A 17,320-nucleotide genomic window follows, 5' to 3' on the forward strand; every position below is an offset into this window, starting at 1 on the left:
TCTCAAAAATGTTGTTTTTATTGACATAAAACACTGTTATCAGAACAAAAAAATTTGTACATAAATAGGCAACCAAAAAATTTACAGTCTTACACAAAAACATTCCATGTGAGTAATAGACAATACATGTTATTACTGGTGCATTATTGGTACTGAGGGGAATCAAAATGTTAAAACTGTCCATAAATAATGTAATATAAAACACTAATCAAAACCCACTGTTCTCTTTACAGACCAACATTGACCCATGTGTGCAGAGAGAGGATCCCATTAACATGTAACTGCACAGAGAGACATCCAGAATACCAGGTAATGACGGGGTGGGCCGGGGAGGCTTCACATTGTCTTGATTCTTGATTTGACCTATAATTATTTATTCAGGGGCCCTGACATTTTGCGTAGGCCCTTCATCCGATAAAGCAGCCCATTGATAAAGTCCTGAGGGGGAGGAAGATAACTAGTTAACGCTACCCGTACTAGCAGTTGACAGTTAAACTCGTTCTGAGACTGTTGGAGCAGTGGACCATTGAATTGCAAGTATTTATTAAAGAGAGCAAATGTACACTCAACGGAATTTGATGTTTCGTTTTTTCAGTACATGACTAAGGCTATAATGGTTGATGGTTGTGTCTCACCTCTTTTGGCTTGTCACATTCCTGCAGTAACTCCTGTAAATGGGCAGAAACAAACATGGCATCAGTAACTGCAGTGGACATTGCTCTTTCACGTCTAACATTGCGAAAGGACACCAACTGGGGTCAAGTGCTTGTAAAGCAATTACCCTACTTTGTTAAATATGCCCTGGTTTATGTGTGAAGTATAAACAAGGGCATAGCTGAAGTGTAAGTATTGCCTCGTACTGTGACCCACCAAATGGACTCTGAAGAGATGTCAATTTTCATTGGCTTGTTATCTGTTAGATAAGGCTCAGCATTTGTGAAGTTATAGCTTACAGTGAAAGCTTGGCTGGAAAATGTCTATGTTTTCCCTGTCAATGTTTCTCTTTTAATGAGCTTGTTTTATATGGCTCAAAACAAATGTATGCGGAAACAAGTCACTGTGATTACTCTTATCTCAACTTTTATAACTATACTGTAAAACTTTGTTGTTTTTTTGTTGACCAAATGTGTATTTGTTTTGTTATTTCTTTGTTGGGGGGGGGGTTCCAGGTACATTATACATTTCTATAATAAGTTTATAAAAAATTTACCTGTAGGCTGCCACTCAAAATAAAAAAAACTGTATGAAATACATAGTTTAAATTATAATAAATTCAGTATAAATAGGAAAAGAAAACAAAAAAGAAGTGGGCCTCCACCCCCACACCCAACCTCCCATTCCATTCCCCCAACCCCACCCAGCCAACATGTCTCCATCCAACCCCCCCACCCCCAACCTCCCATTCCATTCCCCCAACCCCACCCAGCCAACATGTCTCCATCCAAACCCCCACCCCCAACCTCCCATTCCATTCCCCCAACCCCACCCAGCCAACATGTCTCCATCCAACCCCCCCACCCCCAACCTCCCATTCCATTCCCCCAACCCCACCCAGCCAACATGTCTCAATCCAACCCCCCCACCCCCAACCTCCCATTCCATTCCATTCCATTCCCCCAACCCCACCCAGCCAACATGTCTCCATCCAACCCCCCCACCCCCAACCTCCCATTCCATTCCATTCCCCCAACCCCACCCAGCCAACATGTCTCCATTCAACCCCCCCACCCCCAACCTCCCATTCCATTCCCCCAACCCCACCCAGCCAACATGTCTCCATCCAACCCCCCCACCCCCAACCTCCCATTCCATTCTCCCAACCCCACCCAGCCAACATGTCTCCATCCAACCCCCCCACACCCACCCTCCCAATCCATTCCCCCAACCCCACCCAGCCAACATGTCTCCATCCACCCCCCCCACCCCTATCCTCCCATTCCATTCCCCTAACCAGCCAACATGTCTCCATCCAACCCCCTCACCCCCAACCTTCCATTCCCCCAACCCCACCCAGCCAACATGTCTCCATCCTACCCCCCCACCCCCAACCTCCCATTCCATTCCCCCAACCCCACCCAGCCAACATGTCTCCATCCAACCCCCCACCCCCAACCTCCCAATCCATTCCCCCAACCCCACCAAGCAAACAGGTCTCCATCCAACACCCCCACCCCCACCTCCCATTCCATTCCCCCAACCCCACCCAACCAACATGTCTCCATCCAACCCCCCCACCCCCAACCTCCCATTCCATTCCCCCAACCCCACCCAGCCAACATGTCTCCATCCAACCCCCCACCCCCAACTTCCCATTCCATTCCCCCAACCCCACCCAGCCAACATGTCTCCATCTAACCCCCCCACCCCCACCCCCAACCTCCCATTCCATTCCCCCAACACCACCCAGCCAACATGTCTCCATCCAACCCCCCCACCCCCAACCTCCCATTCCATTCCCCCAACCCCACCCAGCCAACATGTCTCCATCCACCCCCCCACCCCCACCCCAACCTCCCATACCATTCCCCCAACCCCACCCAGCCAACATGTCTCCATTCAACCCCCCCACCCCACCCCACCCCACCCCTAACCTCCCATTCCATTCCCCCAACCCCACCCAGCCAACATGTCTCCATCCAACCCCCCCACCCCCAACCTCCCATTCCATTCCCCCAACCCCACCCAGCCAACATTTCTCCATCCAACCCCCCCACCCACAACCTCCCATTCCATTCCCCCAACCCCACCCAGCCAACATGTCTCCATCCAACCCCCCCACCCCCAACCTCCCATTCCATTCCCCCAACCCCACCCAGCCAACATGTCTCCATCCAACCCCCCCACCCCCAACCTCCCATTCCATTCCCCCAACCCCACCAAGCAAACAGGTCTCCATCCAACACCCCCACCCCTACCTCCCATTCCATTCCTCCAACCCCACCCAACCAACATGTCTCCATCCAACCCCCCCACCCCCAACCTCCCATTCCATTCCCCCAACCCCACCCAGCCAACATGTCTCCATCCAACCCCCCCACCCCCAACCTCCCATTCCGTTCCCCCAACCCAACCCAGCCAACATGTCTCCATCCAACCCCCCCACCCCCACCCTCCCATTCCATTCCTCCAACCCCACCCAGCCAACATGTCTCCATCCAACCCCCCCACCACCAACCTCCCATTCCATTCCATTCCCCCAACCCCATCCAGCCAACATGTCTCCATCCAAACCCCCCACCCCCAACCTCCCATTCCATTCCATTCCATTCCCCCAACCCCATCCAGCCAACATGTCCCCATCAAACCCCCCACCCCCAACCTCCCAATCCATTCCCCCAACCCCACCTAGCCAACATGTCTCCATTCACCCCCCCCCACCCCCAACCTCCCATTCCATTCCCCCAACCCCACCCAGCCAACATGTCTCCATCCAACCCCCCCACCCCCAACCTCCCATTTGTCTTTAATATAATATAATATGCCATTTAGCAGACACTTTTATCCAAAGCGACTTACAGTCATGCGTGCATACATTTTTACGTATGGGTGGTCCCGGGGATCGAACCCACTACCCTGGTGTTACAAGCACCATGCTCTACCAATTGAGCTACAGAGGACCACACTTTACAGAGTCAAGTACCATTAATTCTTGCTGTCAATAATTCTGTTATAACTTCTAATAGTAACTGTATCCACTGGCGAATTGGGAGAGAGTGAGGTGATTGCCATCTAAGAGCCAACATATTTTTTGCGGCAGTGCTGCCTGCCTGCAGTAATCGTCTCTGATTGAATGAGAGATTGAAGGAGCTATCATCGTTAAGTAACATAATAAATGTAAAGCATTGAATATTTACATTCATGCACTTCAAAAAAAAATTTGTAATCAAGGCAAAGGGTGGCTACTTTGAAGAATCTCAAGTATAAAATATATTTTGATTTGTTTAACACTTTTTTGGTTACTACATGATTCCATATGTGTTATTTCATAGTTTTGATATCTTAACTATTATTCTACAATGTAGAAAATAGTACAAATAAAGAAAAACCCTGGAATGAGTAGGTGTGTCCATACTTTTGACTGGTACTGTATATATACAGTGAGGGAAAAAAGTATTTGATCCCGTGCTGATTTTGTACGTTTGCCCACTGACAAAGAAATTATCAGTCTATAATTTTAATGGTAGGTTTATTTGAACAAAAAATGTTATAAATTGATTTGCATTTTAATGAGGGAAATAAGTATTTGACCCCCTCTCAATCAGAAAGATTTCTGGCTCCCAGGTGTCTTTTATACAGGTAACGAGCTGAGATTAGGAGCACACTCTTAAAGGGAGTGTTCCTAATCTCAGTTTGTTACCTGTATAAAAGACACCTGTCCACAGAAGCAATCAATCAATCAGATGCCAAACTCTCCACCATGGCCAAGACCAAAGAGCTCTCCAAGGATGTCAGGGACAAGATTGTAGACCTACACAAGGCTGGAATGGGCTACAAGACCATCGCCAAGCAGCTTGGTGAGAAGGTGACAACAGTTGGTGCGATTATTCGCAATTGGAAGAAACACAAAAGACCTGTCAATCTCCCTTGGCCTGGGGCTCCATGCAAGATCTCACCTCGTGGAGTTGCAATGATCATGAGAACGGTGAGGAATCAGCCCAGAACTACACGGGAGGATCTTGTCAATGATCTCAAGGCAGCTGGGACCATAGTCACCAAGAAAACAATTGGTAACACACTACGCCGTGAAGGACTGAAATGCTGCAGCGCCCACAAGGTCCCCCTGCTCAAGAAAGCACATATACAGGCCCGTCTGAAGTTTGCAATGAACATCTGAATGATTCAGAGGAGAACTGGGTGAAAGTGTTGTGGTCAGATGAGACCAAAATGGAGCTCTTTGGCATCAACTCAACTCGCCGTGTTTGGAGGAGGAGGAATGCTGCCTATGACCCCAAGAACACCATCCCCACCGTCAAACATGGAGGTGGAAACATTATGCTTTTGGGGGGGGGGGTTTCTGCTAAGGGGACAGGACAACTTCACCGCATCAAAGGGACGATGGACAGGGCCATGTACCGTCAAACCTTGGGTGAGAACCTCCTTTCCTCAGCCAGGGCATTGAAAATGGGTCGTGGATGGGTATTCCAGCATGACAATGACCCAAAACACATGGCCAAGGCAACAAAGGAGTGGCTCAAGAAGTAGCACATTAAGGTCCTGGAGTGGCCTAGCCAGTCTCCAGACCTTAATCCCATAGAAAATCTGTGGAGGGAGCTGAAGGTTCGAGTTGCCAAACGTCAGCCTCGAAACCTTAATGACTTGGAGAAGATCAGCAAAGAGGAGTGGAACAAAATCCCTCCTGAGACGTGTGCAAACCTGGTGGCCAACAAGGGTTTTGCCACCAAGTACTAAGTAATGTTTTGCAGAGGGGTCAAATACTTATTTCCCTCATTAAAATGCAAATCAATTTATAACATTTTCGACATGCGTTTTGTTGTTATTCTGTCTCTCACTGTTCAAATAAACCTACCATTAAAATTAAAGACTGATCATGTCTTTGTCAGTGGGCAAGCGTACAAAATCAGCAGGGGATCAAATACTTTTTTCCCTCACTGTATCTTTGAAATCTTGGAATGTTCTTAAACCATTACTGTCCATGATATCGGCAAGGGTGCAGCTTCCACATTTGGACCATTGGGGGGATGCAAAAGGCTGCACTCCAGATCGCAAGGCATTCTTGTGAAATATGGGAGTATGCGCATGCCATTTTGTTTGTACATCCAAATTCAAATTATGTGAACATTAATAGGACCAAAGCGTAGTTTAAATTGTTTAATGGATATATCAGTGAAGACCACCTCTTCCAAAGCAATAGGAGACACCAGGGGGCAGAATAATCATGTCTAAACCAATTTAGTTTTGAACGAAATGCTAGTGCCTGAAAATACAATTAAAAAGTTTGGTACGGATAGTCCTCCTACGTCTTTCCCTCTTTGTACTTTTGTTAATTTTATCCGGGATCGTTTACCTTGCCGTATGCATTTTAACTCAATAGCCAGAAGGGGGATCCATGTCAAGCATTGAACTACAGAAATTCAACCATGGCAATATATTCCATAAGTAGAGATTAACTCATCCATCGGGGTCTTGAGAGGCAGTAGGACTGATTTGGTTAGATTAATTTTATAACTTGAGATGAAGCTGAATTGATATTTGATCTTCAATGCATTTGGGAGCGATTGAGATACATTGTCTAGGTATAGTAAAACAAAAAAGAGATTAAGTGATTAGTAGATTTTAGGGAAATGGGTGTTATTTCCTTCGATTGAAGAATTGCCTGGGCAATGGGTTCCATGCAAAGGCGAAATTGGATCACCTTGTCTGCTGCGTTTAGTGATTCTGAATGGAGCAGAGCAGAGCAGATATTTCCTGTTATAACTTTGTTTTGACAGTATTACAATAAAACTAACAGTATAGGACCTTATTAATTATTTACAGTAAATTGCCATAAATGGCAATTCACTCTGGGTGATTTTATTCGTAAACAGTAAATGATACCGTAAATTCCAAAGAAACTTTGATTTAACAGTACATTACTGTAACCGCACAGCAACTGAAGTGAAGATTGAGAGACATCAAGGTTTGAAGTCAACCAACCAAACAAGGTGTGTACAACATTTATATGATTTACAATATTAATTACACCAAATATTACACTGTGATGGAAAACTGATTGATACAGTATATTTTTTCATTTATCAACAGTAAAATACTGTGAAGCATTATACTGCAGCATACTGTAAATTATGGTGCATTGTGGGAAAATGTTGTGGGCAGGGAAATAATTTCTGTATTTCGAATGGTACTGTAATTCCATTACTTAGAATACAGTACTGTACTGTATTCTTGGAGCGCCAAAAACCTTTTGACCATTATTGGTTGCATGGTATTGTTGTTTCTGGCTCATTAACATATTTTGAGGAGTGCCTTATAAGAGGCTATATTTGTGCCACCCGTTAGTGAGAGCACTGTACCAATTTAATGGATATGTGGTAGTAGTGCCCCAACAATTAAATGTGTAAAGGGAACACATTCGAGTGGCAGCAAGTCTCAAACCTTTAATGGTTGAGTATTTGCCATTTCCTTTCATCTGTTTTCCCTGTACTCGCTGCCAGTTTGGAAACCTTTGTTAAGGCCTCTAGAAGTATCAGTCCTCATTAAAGTCCCGTAGATCACTTCATTACTGACTTTTTGTTTACAAAGCTCTACTACACAAGCTTCCGACCTACCTCACTTCACTGTTAAAAGAAATAAATATGAAACACCAAACCCGTTCAAGACGGATTTACCGAGATCGGTACATACTAGCGTAACCTTGAAAGTTAAACATTTAACTAGTACGTACCGATCTAGGTAGATCCACCTTCAGTTTTAGTGCCCCCCATTTTTGGAATAGCCTACAAAACTCCCTATATCTTGACTCTCTGGTGCCTCTAGGGTAGTTTAGGACTTTAATGTTGAATATATTTATTGAGAATTGCAACTGTTTGGATTGAATGTAAATAATTGCATTTGTGGTGTTTGAAGCTATAGTGTTGATTCTGTAAGTTCTAGTTTATTTTAATGTATCATTTTGAATTTGTTGTATTGTTGTCCTCGGGGCACCATTGTAAATGAGACCCTGGTCTCAAAAGGTTCCGCTGAATTAAAAAAAGAAAACAAAGAAAGTGATATAAAATACCAAAATGTTGTATTTTTTCACTTGCACTTCTAGAGGTTTTAACAAAGGCTTCTTCTACACTGACATTTATTGATATGCTGTAATATGAAAACACATTACCTAGCCAACCTGTTTGCACCAATCCCATGCAGTAAAATAAAAACCCATCTACCCTCAATTTAATTAATTAATTAATCAAATGATTTATTCATTAATTTGTTACAATTACCATAATAATATTACAGTAATGCACTGTACTGTTGTTTTTGCGGTAACTTACAGGCAGCCAGTCGCCTGAAAGTTACCATAAAAACAAAGGGAAAAAATATTACAGTAACAGTATTGGATACCGTAAAATATGGTACGGTAACATACTGTACCTTTCTTTTTTACGGCTTTTCCCTGAGCTCCTCTCAGGACATCCTGCCAGTACTCACCTGCAGTCTGGATCTCTGCTCCGCGTCCGATAGCTCCAGCAGCTCATCTATGTCAATCTCTAACTCTGGGATCTCCTCCTCCTGGACGGAGAGAGAGAAGGAGAGAAAGAAAGAAGTGGTCAGAGACAATGGTCCTCTTTGAACCTTTATATAAACACCCATACCACAGACACTGGGACGTTGTTCTTTTACCCGCCATGCACACATAGATTAACTGTGACTGGGGCTCCCTGCCACCTAAAATAGGCCTTTACCATTCAGTGTTTGAACACATTTCACTCTTAACCGTATCAAAGAAAATGAGTCTCCGAGGATCAAGTCTAAAGGCATGGCTGATGCATCATGCATGATGTACCACTAGAACAATAATATATGTGTAACCTCAAATTATACTAAACAAAAATATGAATGCAACATGTAAAGTGCTGGTCCCATGTTTCATGAGCTGAAATAAAAGGTCACAGAAATGTTCCATACGCACCAAAAGCTTATTTCTCTCAAATTTTGTGCACAAATTCGTTTACATCCCTGTTAGTGAGCATTTATCCTTGGCTAAGATAATCCATCCACCTGACAGGTGTGGCATATCAAGAAGCTGATTAAACCCCATGATCATTGCACAGGTGCACCTTCTACTGGGAACAATAAATGGCCACTCTAAAATGTTTTGTCACACAACACAATGCCATAGATGTTTGAAGTGTTGAAGGAGCATGTAATTGGCATGCTGACTGCAGGAATGTCCAACAGAGCTGTTGCCAGAGAATTTAATGTTCATTTCTCTACCATAAGCTGCTTCGAACGTCGTTTAAGAGAATTTGGCAGTACGTCCAATCGGCCTCACAACCGCAGACCACGTGTAACCACGCCAGCCCAGGGCCTCCACATCCGGCATGTTCATCTGCTGGATCATCTGAGACCAGCCACCCGGACAGCTAATGAAACTGTGGGTTTGCACAACCTTAAGAATTTCTGCACAAACTGTCAGAAACTATCTCAGGGAAGCTCATCTGCCTGCTCGTCGTCCTCACCAGGATCTTGACCTGACTGCAGTTCAGCATCGTAACTGACTTCAGTGGGCAAATGTTCACCTTCGATGGCCACTGGCACGCTGGAGAAGTGTGCTCTTCACGGATGAATCCCGGTTTCAACTATATATGGCAGACAGCGTGTATGGTGCCGTGTGGGCGAGTGGGTTTGCTGATGTCAACGTTCTGAACAGAGTACCGTGATGAGATCCTGAGTACCATTGTCTTGCCATTCATCCGCCGCCATCACCTCATGTTTCAGCATGATAATGCACAGCCCCATGTTGCAAGGATCTGTGCACAATTCCTGGAAGCTGAAAATGTCCCAGTTCTTCCATGGCCTGCATACTCACCAGACATGTCACCCATTGAGCATGTTTGGGATGCTCTGAATCGACGTGTACAACAGCGTGTTCCAGTTCCCGCCAATATCCAGCAACTTCACACAGCCATTGAAGATGAGTGGGACAATATTCCACAGGCCGCAATCAACAGCCTGAACAACTCTATGCGAAGGAGATCATGCTGCATGAGGCAAATGGTGGCCACACCAGATACTGACTGGTTTTCTGATCCATGCCCCTACTTTTTTTTAAAGGTATCTGTGACCAACAGATGCATATCTGTATTCCCAGTCATGTGAAATCTATAGATTAGGGTCTAATTAATTTATTTCAATTGACTGAATTCCTTATATGAACTGTAACTCAGTACAATCTTTGAAATTGTTGCATGTTGCATTTATATTTTTGTTCAGTGTAATTAAAATGGTAATTTTCCCACATCTGGAAGTCCTTAATGTATTCTAAAAGCACAAGTGATTTCACAGTAGACCTACAATATAGTCAACAAGACTATAACTCAGTTGTGGATGTTATTACATAGTGGTATAAGATAAATATTGATTACATTACTAACAATGATGAGATTGTTGATGGAAGCATTCAGGCAAGAACGAGAGACCAGGGGCAGAAGGATAGGCAACCGCCATCTGATTTCATGGATGATTTACCCAGCTGGTATTTTGCTCAACCGTTAGAGTAAGAATTCCTCTGGTTTAAATGTTTATGATATGAAATTAGCAGTGTTTCTGCTTCCTTATACTGGGCTAATTTCTTCATATGGCAAATGTCCTGGGTAGATTAGTCTAGACCTGTGGGAAATAGCCTGGGTGTGTTTAAGAATAACCCCTTACTGTGTGATCTGTGGTAATTTGTTGTAAACTGATGCTTACCTGGAAATCTAATTATCTAATGAACTTAGTAGACTGTGTTAACAGATTTTAAATTAATCCAGTTAACGCCTAGCAATGTCAGTTACAGCCCCAAGATATAAATGAGTGTCTGCCATCTTTGAGAAACATTGCAAAACCACACCCACACCAAAATGACTTCGCTAATCTAAAACAAATATGAAGGGAATAGTAGTCAATCTATATTCTGGCTGATATCGCCATTTGAAGACCATTTACTGAGAGGAAACGATCATGGCTCACTTCAGGCCATGGAAGGCTGAGCTGGGAAATATCTGGAGTCAGCAGGTGTAGTTTCAGATTTGACAAGTGGGGGCCCTTTAAAAAGAGAATTTTCCAGTCTGGGGGTTTAATGGCAGGTCTGTTGAAGACGGCAGATTTCTGGATGAGGAGCGAGCTAATCAATGAGACTAGTGCTGAGTGGCGGAACGGAAGAGATCTACAGCCTAGTCCAGAGTCCCCTGTGTGTCCCTCTAATTGATAAATGCTGCCAGGTCTGACTGTTTGGGATTCTGCATATTGGCATTATTCCACGGGAGCTGTGCTGTGCTGGGCCAAACCACTGATGCAGTGATCCTCCCTCTGTCGGACTCTGCCTTAAGACTGCAGGGTGATGCACAGCACCACAGAATATCAATGAAAGCAAAAAAAACTTCAGAGGGAGAAAAGGTGTATGAATTTGTTATTGTCAGGAGAAAGCCTTTGTAACTTTTTGTAGTAGCTCATCAATGTTTATATTGTGTGTGGTTGACTGCTTTTCGTTTGTGCGATTTTTTTAATAGTACAATATTTTATTATCTGGGGCTGAAAATGTCTCGACAGCACTTTTGAACTTAGGAAAACTAGTCCGACATTAAAATGAATGTTGGAAGTCATTTTTTAATACATGAATATGAAAGTGGTTCTTTAGAGGAGCATAATTTTAGAACTGCAATATGGATTAGAACTGCAATTTTAATGAGCCATTTTATGCTGAGGGATTTTGTCAGGATAAGATGATCTCCTAAATCCAAAGGGACCAGTTGTATCCATGCCAGCAGAGCCTAAAGCTACATTGCCTTTAGGTAGAGTTCAATTTCAATTTGAGTGGAAATTGAGGTTAATAACCATTTACAGTGGGGAAAAAAAGTATTTAGTCAGCCACCAATTGTGCAAGTTCTCCCACTTAAAAAGATGAGAGAGGCCTGTAATTTTTATCATAGGTACACGTCAACTATGACAGACAAAATGAGAAGAAAAAAAATCCGGAAAATCACATTGTAGGATTTTTTATGAATTTATTTGCAAATTATGGTGGAAAATAAGTATTTGGTCAATAACAAAAGTTTCTCAATACTTTGTTATATACCCTTTGTTGGCAATGACACAGGTCAAACGTTTTCTGTAAGTCTTCACAAGGTTTTCACACACTGTTGCTGGTATTTTGGCCCATTCCTCCATGCAGATCTCCTCTAGAGCAGTGATGTTTTGGGGCTGTCGCTGGGCAACACGGACTTTCAACTCCCTCCAAAGATTTTCTATGGGGTTGAGATCTGGAGACTGGCTAGGCCACTCCAGGACCTTGAAATGCTTCTTACGAAGCCACTCCTTCGTTGTGTTTGGGATCATTGTCATGCTGAAAGACCCAGCCACGTTTCATCTTCAATGCCCTTGCTGATGGAAGGAGGTTTTCACTCAAAATCTCACGATACATGGCCCCATTCATTCTTTCCTTTACACGGATCAGTCGTCCTGGTCCCTTTGCAGAAAAACAGCCCCAAAGCATGATGTTTCCACCCCCATGCTTCACAGTAGGTATGGTGTTCTTTGGATGCAACTCAGCATTCTTTGTCCTCCAAACACGACGAGTTGAGTTTTTACCAAAAAGTTCTATTTTGGTTTCATCTGACCATATGACATTCTCCCAATCCTCTTCTGGATCATCCAAATGCACTCTAGCAAACTTCAGACGGGCCTGGACATGTACTGGCTTAAGCAGGGGGACACGTCTGGCACTGCAGGATTTGAGTCCCTGGCGGCGTAGTGTGTTACTGATGGTAGGCTTTGTTACTTTGGTCCCAGCTCTCTGCAGGTCATTCACTAGGTCCCCCCGTGTGGTTCTGGGATTTTTGCTCACCGTTCTTGTGATCATTTTGACCCCACGGGGTGAGATCTTGCGTGGAGCCCCAGATCGAGGGAGATTATCAGTGGTCTTGTATGTCTTCCATTTCCTAATAATTGCTCCCACAGTTGATTTCTTCAAACCAAGCTGCTTACCTATTGCAGCTTCAGTCTTCCCAGCCTGGTGCAGGTCTACAATTTTGTTTCTGGTGTCCTTTGACAGCTCTTTGGTCTTGGCCATAGTGGAGTTTGGAGTGTGACTGTTTGAGGTTGTGGACAGGTGTCTTTTATACTGATAACAAGTTCAAACAGGTGCCATTAATACAGGTAACGAGTGGAGGACAGAGGAGCCTCTTAAAGAAGAAGTTACAGGTCTGTGAGAGCCAGAAATCTTGTTTGTTTGTAGGTGACCAAATACTTATTTTCCACCATCATTTGCAAATAAATTCATTAAAAATCCTACAATGTGATTTTCTGGAAAAAAAAATCTCAATGTGTCTGTCATAGTTGACGTGTACCTATGATGAAAATTACAGGCCTCTCTCATCTTTTTAAGTGGGAGAACTTGCACAATTGGTGGCTGACTAAATACTTTTTCCCCCACTGTATATACAACATTGACATGACAAGACAGAAATCATATCATAGTAGCCAACTGGTGAGGTATTGTAGATAGATGCATTTAGAATAAGGACATGGTGACCATGCAGTATGATAGAGAAGCTACATTCTCCACTTTGCTTGGATACCTAAAACACTGACCACATCACAAACCGATGTTCCTAAACCAATCAGTGATATTATACTGAACAAAAATATAAACGCAACATGTAAAGTTTTGGTCCCATGTTTCATGAGCTGAAATAAAAAATTCCAGCAACTTTCCATACGCACAAATAGCTTATTTCTCTCAAATGTTGTGAACACATTTGTTTACATCCCTGTTAGTGAACATTTCTCCTTTACCAAAACAATCCACCCACCTGACAGGTGTGACATATCAAGAAGCTCACTAAACAGCATTATCATTACACTGGTGCACCTTGTTCTGGGGACAATAAAAAGCCACTCTAAAATGTGCAGTTTTGTCACACAACACAATGCCACAGATGTCTCAAGTTTTGAGGGAGCGTGCAATTGGCATGGTGAATGCAGAAATGTCCACCAGAGCTTTTGCCAGATAATTAAATGTTCATCTCTCTACCATAAGCCTCCTCCAGCGACGTTTTAGAGAATTTATCAGTACGTCCAACCGGCCTTAACCACAACCACAGACCACGTGTAACAATGGCAGCCCAGGACCTCCACAGCCGGCTTCTTCACCCTGCGGGATCGTCTGAGACCAGCCACCCGGACAGCTGATGAATCTCTGGGTTTGCACAACCTAAAAGTTTCTGCACAAACTGTCAGAATCTGTCTCAGGGAAGCTCATCTGCTTGCTCATCGTCCTCACCAGGGTCTTGACCTGACTGCAGTTTGGCATCGTAACTGACTTCAGTGGGCAAATAATTACCTTCGATGGCCACTGGCACGCTGGAGAAGTGTGCTTTTCACAGATGAATCCTGGTTTCAACTGTACCGGGCAGATGGCAGTATGGCGTTGAGTGGGTGAACGGTTTGCTGATGTCAACGTTGTGAACAGAGTGCCCCATGGTGGCGGTGGGGTTATGGTATGGGCAGGCATAAGCTACGGACAATGAACACAATTGCATTTTATCGATGGCAATTTGAATACACAGAGATACCGTGACGAGATCCTGAGGCCCATTATCGTTCCATTCATCTGCCGCCATCACCTCATGTTTCAGCATGATAATGCATGGCCCCATGTCACAAGGATCTGTACACAATTCCTGGAAGCTGAAAATGTCCCAGTTCTTCCATGGCCTGCATACTCACCAGACATGTCACCCATTGAGCATGTTTGGGATGCTCTAGATCGACGTGTACGACAGCGTGTTCCAGTTCCCGCCAATATCCAGCAACTTCGCACAGCCATTGAAGAGGAGTGGGACAACATTCCACAGGCCACAATCAACAGCCTGTTCAACTCTATGCGAAGGAGATGTGTCACGTTGCATGAGGCAAATGATGGTCACACCAGATACTGACTAGTTTTCTGATCCATGCCCCTACCTTTTTTTTCAGTTGAAGTTGGAAGTTTACATACACTTAGGTTGGAGTCAATAAAACTTGTTTTTCAACCACTCCACAAATTTCTTGTTAACAAACTATAGTTTTGGCAAGTCAGTTAGGACATCTACTTTGTGCATGACACAAGTAATTTTTCCAACAAATGTTTACAGACAGATTATTTCCCTTATAATTCACTGTATCACAATTCCAGTGGGTCAGAAGTTTACATACACTAAGTTGACTGTGCCTTTAAACAGCTTGGAAAAATCCAGAAAATGATGTCATGGCTTTAGAAGCTTCTGATAGGCTAATTGACATCATTTGAGTCAATTGGAGGTGTACCTGTGGATGTATTTCAAGGCCTACTTTCAAACTTAGTGCCTCTTTGCTTGACATCATGGGAAAATCAAAAGAAATCAGCCAAGACCTCAGAAAAAACATTGTAGACCTCCACAAGTCTGGTTCATCCTTGGGAGCAATTTCCAAACACCTGAAGGCACCACGTTCATCTGTACAAACAATAGTACGCAAGTATAAACACCATGGGACCACGCAGCCGCCATACCGCTCAGGAACGAGACGCGTTCTGTCTCTCAGTACTTTGGTACGAAAAGTGCAAATCAATTCCAGAACAACAGCAAAGGGGTAACAGGTACAAAAGTATCTATATCCACAGTAAAACGAGTCCTATATCAACATAACCTGAAAGGCCGCTCAGCAAGGAAGAAGCCACTGCTCCAAAACCGCCATAAAAAAGCCAGACTACGGTTTGCAACTGCATATGGGGACAAAGATTGTACTTTTTAGAGAAATGTCCTCTGGTCTGATAAAACAAAAATATAACTGTTTGGCCATAATGACCATCGTTATGTTTGGAGGAAAAAAGGAGTTGCTTGCAAGCTGAAGAACACCATCCCAACTGTGAAGCATGGGGGTGGCAGCATCATGCTGTAGGGGTGCTTTGCTGCAGGATGGACTGGTGCCCTTCACAAAATAGATGGCATCATGAGGAAGGAAAATTATGTGGATATATTGAAGCAACATCTCAAGACATCAGTAAGGAAGTTAAAGCTTGGTCGCAAATGGGTCTTCCAAATGGACAATGACCCCAAGTTGTTGCAAAATGGCTTAAGGACAACAAAGTCAAGGTATTGGAGTGGCCATCACAAAGCCCTGACCTCAATCCTATATAACATTTGTGGGCAGAACTGAAAAAGTGTGTGCAAGCAAGGAGGCCTACAAACCTGACTCAGTTACACCAGCTCTGTCAGGAGGAATGGGCCAAAATTCACCCAACTTATTGTGGGAAGCTTGTGGAAGGCTACCCGAAACGTTTGACCCAAGTTAAACAATTTAAAGCCAATGCTACCAAATACTAATTGAGTGTATGTAAACTTCTGACCCACTGGGAATGAGATGAAATAAATAAAAGCTGAAATAAATCATTCTCTCTACTATTATTCTGACATTTCACATTCTTAAAATAAAGTGGTGATCTTAACTGACCTAAGACAGGGAATTTTTACTACGATTAAATGTCAGGAATTGTGAAAAACTGAGTTTAAATGTATTTGGCTAAGGTGTATGTAAACTTCCGACTTCAACTGTACAGTGGGGAAAAAAAGTATTTAGTCAGCCACCAATTGTGCAAATTCTCCCACTTAAAAAGATGAGAGAGGCCTGTAATTTTCATCATAGGTACACGTCAACTATGACAGACAAATTGTGAGAAAAAAAATCCAGAAAATCACATTGTAGGATTTTTAATGAATTTATTTGCAAATGATGGTGGAAAATAAGTATTTGGTCACCTACAAACAAGCAAGATTTCTGGCTCTCACAGACCTGCAACTTCTTCTTTAAGAGGCTCCTCTGTCCTCCACTCGTTACCTGTATTAATGGCACCTGTTTGAACTTGTTATCAGTATAAAAGACACCTGTCCACAACCTCAAACAGTCACACTCCAAACTCCACTATGGCCAAGACCAAAGAGCTGTCAAAGGACACCAGAAACAAAATTGTAGACCTGCACCAGGCTGGGAAGACTGAAGCTGCAATAGTTAAGCAGCTTGGTTTGAAGAAATCAACTGTGGGAGCAATTATTAGGAAATGGAAGACATACAAGACCACTGATAATCTCCCTCGATCTGGGGCTCCACGCAAGATCTCACCCCGTGGGGTCAAAATTATCATAAGAACGGTGAGCAAAAATCCCAGAACCACACGGGGGGACCTAGTGAATGACCTGCAGAGAGCTGGGACCAAAGTAACAAAGCCTACCATCAGTAACACACTACGCCGCCAGGGACTCAAATCCTGCAGTGCCAGACGTGTCCCCCTGCTTAAGCCAGTACATGTCCAGGCCCGTCTGAAGTTTGCTAGAGTGCATTTGGATGATCCAGAAGAGGATTGGGAGAATGTCATATGGTCAGATGAAACGAAAATAGAACTTTTTGGTAAAAACTCAACTCGTCGTGTTTGGAGGACAAAGAATGCTGAGTTGCATCCAAAGAACACCATACCTACTGTGAAGCATGGGGGTGGAAACATCATGCTTTGGGGCTGTTTTTCTGCAAAGGGACCAGGACGACTGATCCGTGTAAAGGAAAGAATGAATGGGGCCATGTATCGTGAGATTTTGAGTGAAGA

The 17,320-nt window shown here is 43.7% G+C and overlaps 1 protein-coding gene across 1 annotated transcript in view; it reads right to left on the reverse strand.

Annotated features, from left to right (window-relative positions):
* The window catches only part of LOC311102326 (protein phosphatase 1 regulatory subunit 14B-like), a 30,236-nt gene continuing 12,916 nt past the window's right edge, over positions 1–17,320 (reverse strand). The window contains exons 2-4 of the mRNA XM_084143630.1: positions 8,155–8,235; positions 636–668; positions 1–438 (exon numbers count right to left, since the gene is read on the reverse strand). Coding sequence (XP_083999756.1) covers positions 370–438; positions 636–668; positions 8,155–8,235 — 183 coding nt within the window. The 3' untranslated portion in view covers positions 1–369. The remainder of the gene's footprint in view (positions 439–635; positions 669–8,154; positions 8,236–17,320) is intronic.

The sequence above is a fragment of the Coregonus lavaretus genome (assembly GCF_964263955.1).
Source record: "Coregonus lavaretus genome assembly, chromosome: 27".
NCBI classification, from domain to species: domain Eukaryota; kingdom Metazoa; phylum Chordata; class Actinopteri; order Salmoniformes; family Salmonidae; genus Coregonus; species Coregonus lavaretus.